The 13458-nt window shown below is 48.3% G+C and overlaps 1 protein-coding gene across 3 annotated transcripts in view; it reads right to left on the reverse strand.

Moving 5' to 3' along the window:
• The window catches only part of LOC116953184 (astrotactin-2-like), a 483535-nt gene that overhangs the window by 188855 nt on the left and 281222 nt on the right, over positions 1–13458 (reverse strand). For all 3 annotated transcript variants that reach the window (XM_032973126.2, XM_032973123.2, XM_032973125.2), the window contains one exon: positions 4040–4190. In XM_032973126.2, coding sequence (XP_032829017.2) covers positions 4040–4190 — 151 coding nt within the window. The remainder of the gene's footprint in view (positions 1–4039; positions 4191–13458) is intronic.

Here is a 13458-nt window from a genome sequence, read left to right on the forward strand (position 1 = left end):
GTAGCTGTGGCTGGGAATCAAACTCTGGTCGCATATTGTACTACACTGCCTCTCAAACATGCACGTTTGTTACAGATGATATGCATATGTGTATTATTATATGAAAAACTAAGAAGGGGAAAACATTTCCAGAAAATATTCCATTAAAAAAAACGTTGTTCACTTTTATATATTTTCGTGTAACCAAAAAAACGATCAGTTGGTGATTTGTCAAAGCACGGTACAAAATCGCATGTCTGACTTGCTCGACATTGAGATGGGTGGCTATATGAAGAGTTGACACGTGAGAACATCGAGAGAAAATTACCATTTACAGCCTGCACAAAGACTGCACTGGTCAGGGTGGAGACGTGCGGCGTTCTAACGGATTAACAATGCTACTTCGTGAGCATATGTTAAGCGTTCATTTTATTTTTAAAAAAATTACTTGACCGTTCGACAAAAATACACCACATTCCTTGCGAGTGGCCCAATATAATTAATTACTTTCGAACTCCCGTGAACAAAAAAAAAGTGGAAATGAAATGTTAAATCGAACACTGCAGAGGCATGTCATTTGCAAAGTTTTAAACTGCAACAGAAATGCCTTCCTACAAAGTATGTCCTGTTGGCATGCATTATAAATACAGAGCAGCTATAATGGATTACTTGAAAGTAAGTTTTGACAGCTGTGAACAGTGAGAGATTATGAAAAAAAATACATGACACACACACAAAATAATCTCTACCTCTGTAGAACACGGCTAAAAGCAAATTTAAAATAAGCAAGACATAAATAAAGAGCCTGACAATAATTCCAACAACGAATGACCAATCCAGGATAAATTATTCGCAAATTTTATTAAGGCAAACCTTTATCTTAAAATGTACTCCATAAACATTATGAGTGGTGGACAGCACCTCTTATTAAACTTTCTCCCAAAGACGATTTCTCTGAGCTCGTGTGGCATTGCGGACTAACGAGATTTCATTATGAAAAGTCGTACAAGTGTTCACCGTGGCCCTAAAGCAATCACTCGGTGCGCTGAATGAAATTTGCATGCGCGTAATGCTCTGGCATTATCTCGGTAAGTTTAGGTGATTGCCGCCAAAGGGAGCTGAAAGACAATGCAGGCACAGAACACGTTTAATTAATATATAAAATGACCATCTAAGGTTATAAATTGTTCAAGTGGCACCACACATTTAGGAGAGAGCGAGAGAGGTAATGTAACGTGAGCTATGAGCAATGAAAAACAAGTGCACACATTTAACTTCACCATTTCATTCTGTTTGATTTACGTCACTTTTGCTGACAGATTTCTCCCCATGCCCTCCCCTTCTTCTTCCACGTTTGTGTAACATTTAATACTTTAGCTGACCCACACTTTAGCTGACCCAACGGTCGAACACTTCTTGGCTTCGCGATCCCTCGGCAAGAGTTGGTTGGTGGTGAACTGGATCACAACATCTGTGGATACCTTATGGGGCCAATACTTTGCATCGCTGTGAATATGCGCGTTTTATCCATGACGGCCTCATTGAGTCTCAATAATCTTTTTCAGATCTTGCCAAGTTTTCGGAAGGTATTTTCAGAATTGGGATATTTGGCCCAAAAAATTGTGACATTTCAAATTTTCCCCAAGGAAACCACGTGCAAAATATTGTGGGGAAGAACGTACAAACTCCACACAGGAAGGCAGAGCGCCCAAGTCGGGAATCGAACTCAGGCCCTTCCTGCTGGGAGGCACAAATGCTACCGCTGTGTCACCCTGCTGCTTAGCGAAGGCTCAACGACAACTCCACGGTGTGAAATGTGCCGAACAATTTTCAGTGAGCGAACATGGGTTGAACAACCGTTCACTCCTCCTCATTCCCCCCATAAAAAAAAAACATCTCTCGAATTCACTCCGCATCTCCCTGGACTCGATATCAAAAGAGTACTGTAATACATTAAAAAAATTATATTTCTCTTCATCATCTTCGTCATCATCATCATCATCATATGTGTGTATGCATGTTGAACTTCGTCCGCACAGTATGTAGCCAACCGCGTGAATCGGAGGTGCGAGGAAAAGAGGATGAAACTCAACACAAAAAAGCAGTTCTAAAGAAATTAATGAGAAGATGTTGCCTGGTTATTGAATACATAAATTTTTGCTGTGATTATTATTATTACTACACGAGTTTACCCAATAAAGCATTACAGTTTTATGAAGAATCCTTTTCAGGAGCGTCTCCTGCCAAATTGGAAGTCACGTTGCTGCTGCTGCTGCTGCTGTGTGAAATCCCAATTGAGTAATTTGCAAGTACATTTTTATTCTCCCTCCGGTATTGGGGATGTTTGGCCGATACCAGTTACATTGTGCATTTGTTTTTTTTACCAACGTACGTTCGTCGGTTGTTGTTGTCTCAAATTGTCGGCCATGTGCACTGCGCCGCCATCGTTTCTCGTATTACGGGAGGTGCACACGAATGATTTCGTTTTTCCGAGTTGTTGCCGACAACAAATAACAAAAACGACCGAACGCGCGCACGCGCGCAGAGAGCACAGCCACATGCAAAGCAATTCGCAACCAGTGGAGGAGGCATAGTGACAAATATATAAAGCGTCCCTCGGCGCACGATAATGAAACTTCACACACCTCTGCATTTCCAGGATAGCGAGAGTTTAAATGGCGAACGGGCTCCAAATTGCACAGAGGAGCAGACAAAACTGTGAGACTGGAGCCACCATCGCTCCACGCGTCTCTGAGGCCCTCTCGAGCCTCCACAGCTTCGCAAGGCCTAGCACCCCAAGCTGCCGTGATAAGTGCTCACATTATGCTTCATTAAAACACGTACGGGGGGGGGGGGGGTGTGGGGGGGATTGGGCGTTATAATGAGATGTATCACATCGAGTGGTCGGACGCACACACTCGCGTTCAAGGGAATATCAAGGGATCGGTGCAAGATCCACTTTTTTGTGACATTTTTGTGGTCAGATGTGAATCGCCTTCTCAAAAGAAAGTGCAATAATGGTCTTAATGGACAGGGTGAATAGGGAGGAGGAGTTGGCGGGTAATTCTAAGTGCAGTGGCGAGAACATTCGTCCCGTTGGCTATCGTGGCAAATGGGTGGGGTGGACCGGTTGTTACTCGCTGGACAGACAGGTGAGCGCAGCCTCGAAACAATAACGATAATAATGCGTAACAGGTGAATTTTAGGCAGCAAAGGGTGCAATTTTCACCGTATGCCCTGCATGTCACACGGCGTCACCATACTCTGTGTATCATTCACAAAGCCTTGCTTCAGACCGCCAGCACAAAAAGTAAACAAAAAATTGTGGCCATGTTATCCTTGACAGCAATGAGCGAGGGTTTATTTATTTTATTTTTTATCTTAAACCATGCAACCCCTTCACACTGCAAACCCAGCAGTATGAATGCGTGTATCGCAGTCAGTCCATCGGCAGGTCGCGTGCGCGGTGGGGGATTACTCGGCAGAGTGGAATACCCTCCAGAGAGGTGTTCCCTGCAGCTCTCTGCGGTGGGGTGCCTTCCGCAAGAATCGAAAAGCGGGGAATTTTCACGTCACTTGTTATGCAATCCGGCGAGTCTCTGTCACTCAGGGGAGGTGGCCGGTATGTCTGTTGAACTATAATCGGAAAGAAGAGCGTTCCAGACGGCCGCAGAAGCGCATCTGAAAGTGCGCGATGCAGCGACCGTCTTTGTTCGATGGCTAGCCAAAAGCCGCTGCGAGGATGACCGGATTGCTGCGATATCATTTAGATATCATTCATCACGAATGTTAGTCTTGGTCGGGAACTGCAATTCCGATCGCTGTGTTCATAGCTCAGTGCCCTGTGCGACTGCTCAATCGCTCGCCCCACCACTCCTCCTACCTCTTCCAGAGCATCCGGCCAGCGTTGAAAAAAGCGGCTCTCCAACAGTGGAGAGAGCAAACGATTGCAGGGCTGCACCTGTTACCCATTTAGGCAACATCAGGATAGTTGGTGTGAGGAGTAGGGGGGTGGCGAGTGAGACAGGGGGGGGGGGGGGGGGTAGATGCAGTTCCTTACCACGCAGCCCGACGAGTCGATGCGACGCTCAGACACGCAGTGGAAGTTCCGCGTGCAGCCACCGTTGTCCCGTGAGCAGTCGCGGACCGGGCCGAACGAGTCCAGCAGGTCCTCGAGGGACTCAAAATGCGTCGAGCGCATCGCCTCCTCCCTGCGTAAGGCCAGGTGGGGGGGGGGGGGGGGGGGGGGGCGGGGAGTTGTGGGGGTTAATGGGGTGGAACGTAAGATCGATGAGGGGAATGCTCGAAAGTGGTTGGGGAACGAGCAATACCGCGCTCCGGCCGGATGTCAAATATCAAACATGGGGAGGGAGATGGAAGCTGTCCTCAGCCATAGACGGAGATAAGTGGAGAGATATCTTATTGCACTCGCACTGCGAGTGCAATATCTGCGAAGGGAGTGGTGACATCACGGTGTTCCAGAAAGTCCAAGGGAACAGAGGAGGAGGAGTGAACCAATGGCTTCATTTCTGTCATCTTAGAGCGAGTCGTCGATTGACCAATCAACGCTGTTCCTTTAACACAGTGGGAACCCACAGCGCTTCGTCAATCCACTGCTGGATGACGGGCACGGAGGTTCGCTCAACAGTACCGAAGGTCGTGCGAATGGGTAGGCTCCCAAGACCTGTTCAGAAAATCACTCGCCACCGACATTAACCCTGGCTGGCAGTCGAACTCAGGTTTTTGCCGGGGGTTCGTAGCACGGAGCTGCTGCCACCACTGGACGGGAGGGAGTGGCTGCACGCTGCACGCGACGGGCCAGGATGGACTCGGGCTGTGACGGGTCACACTGTGGACCCGATGTTGCGAATGTGTTACGTTTTTTTTAACGTCCCAATAGTGACGTATTATTCGAGCTGCTAGTTAGCATTGTTTCAATAAATAAATATCGCACACACGCTGCGTTTCTTGCAAAAAATATGGAGGCATTTTGACGTAACGTTGATGTGCTTTATATGCGACCCTTTTGCAATAATTTACAGGATATTCCATGCCATAAAGGATTCATTAAATTCATGCCATTACTACCCTGAGCTGTATTGCACTACCTGTTTGACACACAATGTCGGTTTCCAATCGGAAAGTCCCTAATTGCCCGAGTTCAGTTATTATATACTAACCTTTCCTCTAGAGATCCCCCTAATGGGTGTCAGTCGGATTCTTTAAAGATCCATAGAGGCACATGGCACGGATGCCCTCTGCCCTGTTGTTCTGTTGCTGTTGCACTAACTGCACGTGAGATGAGGCTTTATATAGATCTACCCGGGATTATGCTACAGAATAAATCTATCACAATCTTCCCTTCACGCAATGAACTTTTGCCGGTTAAAAAAATACTCAGTGGTAGAGCTCTCTCTACATACACACGTGCCAATTATGTTCATGATCTTGCTGGGATCCCCCCGCCGATACGATTAAAATGAGAGACGCATTTGTGAAATCGCTCCAGGATTTCCACAGTGTTTCCACGGTGTTCGGCGGTCGTGCCGTGCCGCGCGCTGTTCGGCGGGACGCGCGACGACGTTTCGCTCCACGCGCTGGGAGCCTGCCGCATCTCCCGACATCTGTGCCTCGCGTCGAAGCTTCGGCGGAAAAAAAGTGAAGAGGCTCCCAACGCGCGGAGCGAAACGTTGGCCTTCGCGCCGGAAACGACGCGCGGTACAACCCACGAAGGCACCAGAGAGCCGTGCTGCAGCTGCAGCATGACAGCGAAAGCATACGCAAGTGGTACACACTGAATGCTTCCCTCATTCGAGAAGGCTACACCGTCTAAAAAAACCTCGCAAGATCTGCTTGAAATTGCGCCTTTACCAACTCGAGCCACCCCGGAGCCTCTAACCAGCTCTCGATGGATTCAGGTAACAAGAGATAATTTATGCCAATTTCTTGAACGATTTTGAAACTACGGCACAGACCCAGGGAAGAGCAATTTCACATTTCAGTTGTCTGAGGTTGCCAGATGGCTCAGAAGTCAGAGCAATGAACCAGCACTGCCGGGATCTTGGGCTCAAGTCTGGGTTACTGATGCCCGTGAACCAACCACCGGGTTCCCACGTGTGCCACAGAAACATCATGTACAATGTAAATGTTTCACTTGATGTGGTTAAAGTTCTGCTCTCAATGGCAAGTGAGAGACACCTCTTCTGTCGCAGGGAGTATGGGAAGGTGCGCCCAATGGAGTGTGCATAAACAAGCTTAATATATTCCGTTCAGAATCTCAATATTTAATTACACTGTAGAGAATCTATTGAGCGACCAAAACCTATTTTTTTTCACATTTCGGGCACAGTGCTACGAAATGTCCCGCTGTGGGTCGATCAGTGACACACGGCGCCATGCCCAGGTTCTGTTATTCCAAACGGACGCGACGCCTCCTGACAGTGACGTCGAAAGCACAATTGGAATACAAATTTTGAAGATAAAGACATGTAACCGTTGTTCTTATTAACTTTCGACCATGTGTAATTCAAAGGGAAGATAACAATATCGATGACCCTTTATAAACATACGTATTGTCGTAAATCCACTGCTAGATAAGAGCATTCCAATGCCAATCGGGTCATCAGGTCGATTGATCACGCTGCACCACTCTGATCAGTGGGGGTTGAAGGGGACAGCCAAAATCGGTTGAGATGCCGCTCCTCAATGATGTTAGCCATGGCCGGGAATTGAACTCTGGTGATTTGGTGCACAGCGCAGTGCGTTAACCACTCCGCCGCTGCTACGCCAATTTAAATTCGGTTCTAGCTTAAAGGTCGTGATCTAAGCGTGGCTTCTCCCACTCCAGCGCTGTCCTCCAGACAGTCTCGTCCCTTCACCTGATGAAGGCCGCTTGTGTTGTGGCCGAAACGTCGTGATTTTTTGTTATTTTATTTTCACCTACGTGACTTTACCCAATAGAACCAAGGAGTATGTTTCAATTCGGTTCATCCACCAAAAACAACACCTTTGAACTCAATCACATTTCTAAACGTCATCACGCCGGGCAGTGCAGATTGGCAAAGGCAAGAAACCAAATACATGAGAACATAGACGTAGATTGGAACAATACATTTTGCAAATGCCAACCACGGGCCTCAGTGCGTTTAGGTGGGAGTACAACCCTCACTATTTTGTCATGGCTTTGATTGAAAGATTATTTTTTTGTCTTTGCATTTTATTTTCGTCTCCAATGTTTTGAGTGGAGGTGATTTAACATTCAAAATAAACACGGCTCACGGTTTATGGACATCATGTAGCTTCACCACCACGTACGTAACCTTATACTTTAAGTTTAGGGGGCTACTGGTTATCAGGTATTGAGCATGTATGGGGGGAGGGGGGAGACGGCGGTCGGATGTTATGAATGTCGAAACTTATCTCCTTCCAACAGGATAGCTGAGGTGCTGCTACTCTTCTCTGCAACAAGCGGAAGGAGGACAGGAATAGCCAAGCCTGGAGAAAATACTTGCCGCTGACAATGGTCCCGTTGTGTCGCAGACGCTATCTAACACATTCAGCGCGTCGGCCCGGCAGAGATTATTTCGCGTACTTAAAAATTTCAGACTGCCGTCAAGACCTTTAATCCATAATCCCAGCCTCAACGTTAGACGGGAAGTGAGATATTCTTAAAGTGGCTCGCAAATCGCACACTTGCATCGGGAGTAGCCGATACACTGCACCTGCGGGAAACCCCCTCTTGGCCTTTGGATGCTGGCCCTGCCAGACAAGAGAGCCGATTCTATATATATAAAAAAAAGAGAATTGGAGAAAGATGTCCCAAAGCCAAGCGACAAAGGGGCAACGTCTCGCCAGATCACACGAGATTTTGGAGCGCATCGTATTACCGCATCTGCCTTTAAAAAAAGCATGTCCACAATCACGAGGATTCCGTAGATCGCTCCAGGCATCACTCCTGCCCTGCGCGTGTACGCCGTTGCAGATTCTCTTCGGCGCTTATCATGCAATGCTCCAGCAACCTCTGTCAGGGTGGTCTCCATGGAAGGGGGCTTTCGGTAGACCCTCTGGAGGAATATTTCGGCCTACCCTTTCACACGGGCTGGAAAGGGTAGGAGTACCCGCACCTAGTAATAATAATAGCCAAATACGATAATTATTTTTTTCATTAAATATATAGGTAACAATGATAGAAGCAGCTAAGCACGTCCATTTAAGCATTAGGATACTGACTGCCTAATCTCTGCAAATTAACACAGAGCCCTTCACATGCTATTAAGACAGGTGCTGTAGAATTCAAGATTAGAGGGGATTCCCAGTATTCTGCCATTAAGTGCAGTAGGTGATGCAGTGCCCTGCTGCCTGGCGGGATTAAGAACGGCGACACTGACCTAGAGGATTTAGGAGAGATTTGACCGTACCTCTCGTCGTACATGTCGAAGCTCATCTCCTTAGCTATGCTCCCTCCTTCTCCCAAGCTTATTTATGCTTTGTAATGCTTTGTAATGCGAGCGTCCAGACGGCAGCTTTCACAGAGGGTGGAGCAGTGGCGTAGTGCTGCACGCAACACGCAGTGAAGCTGGTGCCCGCGAGTTTGATTCCTGCTGGACGTGGCTAACATCAGTGGCGAGTGATACCCGAACGGGTCCTGGATGCCCCCGGACCCTTCAACAACCTGCCACTGACCAGCGCGGTGTTGGTATGATTAGGCAACCCCCAACGACTGACGAGGTGTGAGGTCACTAATGTCAGTCGTGGTCGGAAATCGAACAGCTCGATCGGCGGGTTGACAGTGAAGCGCGCCAGCCACTTTGCCACCGCTCCACCACTTAGGCCTCCTCTTACCTGGTCTAAAATGAAGGATTCCAAAAGAATACGGATTAAATTAGCTCTTGCCATGAGAGTGTGGAATTTGCCACGACTGGGTTCGAGGCCAACGTTCGTGTGAGTGGGGAGACCAAGCCAACTTTTCTTAACGCTGCTGCACCAAACGTTGCCCACGATATACTGCGCCGACAAAATCCGCAAGTTAATTTTGCATTCACAATGGCATTGCGCAGCAGAGACACTCAGACTGGGCGGCTTCTTTTGCATGAAGCGCACACTTATGGACACGTGTTGAAATTGATGCATCCATGAAAAATAATAATAATAATATCGTCTGGCTTGCTTTCCTTGTTCTAGTGGTGTGCTAGCCACGACGAGAGGGCTTCAGGAGATAATTTGTGTAATTTTGCTATTCCTCCTCCATTGAGGCAGTGCAGACTATCGTGGTTTACTATGAAGTCCATAGTTTGGTTTGCAAGGCCACAGTTGCACCGTGACTTATGTCTTTAAATTCTGCATTCACGAAGGGGATGTGTGCATCGGCCCGTTGATGCTCTGACGCTGTTGATGGTTACGCCAGCACTCCCGCATGAAGGCTGCGACTTGCCGTAATAATGTCACGTAGAACAGCGCACGTATAAATCTCAAGTAATTACACACGGTGTCAGCATGCTCTCCGTGGTTCAGCTCCAGCGGATTTTAGACGCAGCCGCGCTTTGCTATAATTTACCCGGGCCACCAAATTATTTTTTGGGTAAGCAAGCACACATCAAGCTTGAGCCGATTCACAATTCACGTTTTGTTTGTATGCATGCATGTCTGTGCGCGTGTGCACCTTTTCCACATAATGTGAGCAGTGTCAAAGCCTTTTGGTGTTTTTTTCCTGTTCTTTTGTAGCCCTCAGCGGGAGTATAAAACCCCATATATCATTACAAAATCCCATTCTGTACTCAGCGTCCTTCCAGTAAAGGGCACACACTTTTGGCAGAACGTGAGCTCGCAACCGTGGTTCTCTTCCTGTTTTCATCATCGTCGCAAGTCGTCATTATCATCATCACGAGCCATCGTCTCCCTGCTTCTGGAGTTTAAAGCAGATTTTGTTCAATCAGGCGAGAGAACTCAAAAGACTTGGATAAAAAAGTCACATTTTCAAGAGCAACAGGCAACCAAAGCTACAAAAGCAAAACGTGCAATGAATCAAATAGAAATCGGAGCAAAATAATTGCACCACACGAGAAATTAAAAATGTCGCACCAACATAAATCATCGTTAAAATAATAAATTCCACGTCGCATAACTCGACTCGGGCAGAATATTTTTAGACTGATCAGAGTATAATGACAATTATGGTAATGCAAGTTATCAACTTGCCGTGTACAAGCGCTCTGCGTGTTAGCGTGCTGCCGCTGCTGCTGCTGCGAGATGTGCGGTGCGCACTGGTCAATGTCCACGTGCAGAAAATGCGCCAGAATGGTACGTCAGGCGAAAAGACAGGATGGGGCTGGGGGGGGGGGGGATTTAAAAAAAATCGGGGAGAGGTAGAGATGCTTTATTGTGTAATCTACGAGTGTCAGGTGAGTCAAGACGAATGAAAGGATTTATGACATCTGGAGCCGTAGGATGAATAGAGCAGGCCTCTCTCCCCATTGCCACACGTCTGACCAGCAGACCTTGGCGATTTCTGGCTTAGATTAATAAATAATGAAATCAAAGAAAGAAGGAACCCGCGCATAATAGCAGGGCGAGAGATTCCAATTCTTTCTTGTCGCGGCTCGGTTTGACGCGCTGTCACTTAGAACACATACATCAAAGTGTGTCACTCGCACGCGACCGATGGCACGGCAGCGTCGGCGTCGGCAGATATATCTACAGTTTAAAAGGTAGAAACGTGACCGCGTGAGTCGCTGACAAAAATGCGAAGTGCAGCCCGGGGAGCGGTCGCGAGGCAAATGTCCCGAGTGGTGTGCGTGTAAAGATCCCCCCCGCGCACCCCGAAAGGAGCCCCTGCAACGCCGCCAGGTCCTCTGCCGTCTCCGCTTAGAAACTGAGCGGGCGTTTGCTTGGGTGCACAAAGCGTTTGTGCCCGAGCCGTCGGTATTAGCGTCATAATATTAACGTGTTGTGGTGCTTCTGAGAGGAGCCCGGGGGGGGGGAGGGGGTGGGTGGGGAGATGCGTCGTCCTCGGGCCCGGTGCGACCATCGCGTGGTCTCTAACCACCCCCCCCACCCCGCACATATGAGTATTTTGAATTAGGTGGCAGCAGAAGTTAAAATCGATTTAATAAAGAGCATCGCCAGATATGCTACAGACCGAACAACCGAGCAAATATTATCCGAGCCGTAGGTTTGCACGCAATATTTTTTAAGACAAGAGATACGTCAATAAAGTGTAATCCTTATCCAGCTGGCATCGATTTTTTTGTATATTTGCGGTGGATCTAGGGTAGTATTTTTCACACACACACACACGCGGGTAATGATACCTCATACTTTCAGCCTGATAGGCTGTCAGGGTATATAAGTGGACACCGATTTCGCACACACACAAACAAATACTTATTATCATTTACCCATGAATGTTCAAGTTTTAAGTTATTTTTGTTAAACCAGTTAACGACTCAGGAGACCAGCATAGTCGCTCATCCAAAACAAAACAAAGACAAAGATCCCCCGTATATCCTTAATAGACTGCTGGGGCAAGTGCTATGGAGGCCAGCACGGCACACGAGGGGGTGGGAGGTCAGCACCACGCCCGGCCGCCTTTGTCTCCCTCGTGGTGATGTTTACTACACACTTGCACCAGGTACTCATTTGAGGCTGATTCGACCTAGGGGAGGCCCAGGAGGGGTTCAGATAATCGTCACCGGTGTTGGCCGTGAGCGGGAATCAAACTCGGGTCGCGGGTTCGTAGCGCAGAACCGCTAACCGTTGCACTACCGCTCCCCACGCCCATCCAAGAACACACGTTTATATAAATATACACACATAGAAATAGCCAGCCAGATATAATCTCAAAATTGATTATCACACGTATCTTGAATTCGCATCCACATTCAGAGCAAGTTTTCTACGTGTTTTTCGTAGCAATAAGAATGAATAATTGTTGACGTGTGAATCTGACTGAGCGGCACATATGTTAGAGCCGGGGTTGCCACGATATTGACATAAAATGTATCGCACGGTACAGGGTCTACGATAAAAAACACATCATCCGTTCTCCAAACTATTGCAACGACGTGGTTATTTTTAATTGAATAAAAGTGCAATCGACTCGAAATAAATGTCTTCGACCCAGTGAAGTGCTTTCGAAAACACATCCCAGCGATAACTGACGACATAGTGGTTATACGACTTCAGCGTTTTTTGGAGTTCCACTACATCTTAAAAAATAATATACCATATCATATCGTAAGCAACTATGCCGCGACAACCCTAGTTAATAGCACGTGGCTCGCAATCGCAAGGCAGCCCATCATCCATCTGGAGTCACTAAAGCTGGCACCATTTTGCGGCAAGTCAGCATTGGATGTCCACTGGCCATACTCAACCCTGCCGTCCGAACGTGTAATTTCCACGCTCGTGGATCAGTGTCGTGAAGAGGAGATAAGCCACAGCCGCACACGTTATGTGAGCGGGAAAGCCGCTTATGTGTGACAAACACAACTGCTCACACACAAGTGGAAAACCGCTACCGACGCAGCTTTGCGCGGACTGCCTCCACGAGAGGCTCGTGGGTCACGGAGGGGGTTAACAATGGCCAGAGGTAAGATGCCCTGCAGTTTTGAAAGCTCTGCGGTCGTGGCTAAAGCGGGGTGACCTCACGAGACCATGAGCAATGGCCTTGAGTGAAGAACACAGCACGCACAAACACAGACACGTGCGCGCACACATACACAACAAAGATCCCCCGTCTAGCTTCTTGCAGACTGTTGGGGTGAGGGCTGTTGGGGCCGGCACAGCGTATGATGGGGTGGTAGGCCAAACAAACCACGCTGGGCCACCTTAATGCCCCCATTGGCAGTGGCGATGTTCACACATTGCACCAGCTACTCAATCGAGGCCAAGTCGACCGCGGGGAGGCCCCAGGAGCAGTTCAAATATCCGCCACTGTTGTTGGTCGTGAGCGGGAATCGAACTCGGGTTGCCGGCTTTTTAGCGCACCGCTCCAAAGACAAAGATCCCCCGTGTAGCCTTAACAGACTGTTGGGGCAAGTGCTGTTCGCGAGCACCGATGAAGGCCGGCACGGCACACGAGGGGGTGGGTGGCCAGTACCACGCCCAAACCACCTTCGTCTCTCTAGTGGCGATGTTTACACACTGCACTCGGTCCTCAATTGAGTCTGAGTCGACCTAGGGGAGGCCCGAGAACCGGTTCAGAAAATCATCACTGGTGTTGGCCGTGAGCAGGAATCTAACCCGTGTAGCCGGGTTGGTAGCGCAGTGCGCCGACCGCTACGCTACCGATCCCCACACACACACAGACAACAAAGACAAAGATCCCCCACATAGCCCCTAATAGACTGTTGGGGGCAAGTGCAGTTAGCGAGCACCTATGAAGGCCGACGCGGCGCACGAGGGGTGGGTGGCCAGCAGCACTACGTCCGGCCGCCTTTGTCTCCCTCGTGGCGATGTTTACACACCGCACCTGGTACCCAT

The sequence above is a fragment of the Petromyzon marinus genome, chromosome 50, assembly GCF_048934315.1.
Source record: "Petromyzon marinus isolate PM22_M1 ecotype Great Lakes invasive population chromosome 50, UKy_Petmar_22M1.pri1.0, whole genome shotgun sequence".
Lineage (NCBI taxonomy): Eukaryota > Metazoa > Chordata > Hyperoartia > Petromyzontiformes > Petromyzontidae > Petromyzon > Petromyzon marinus.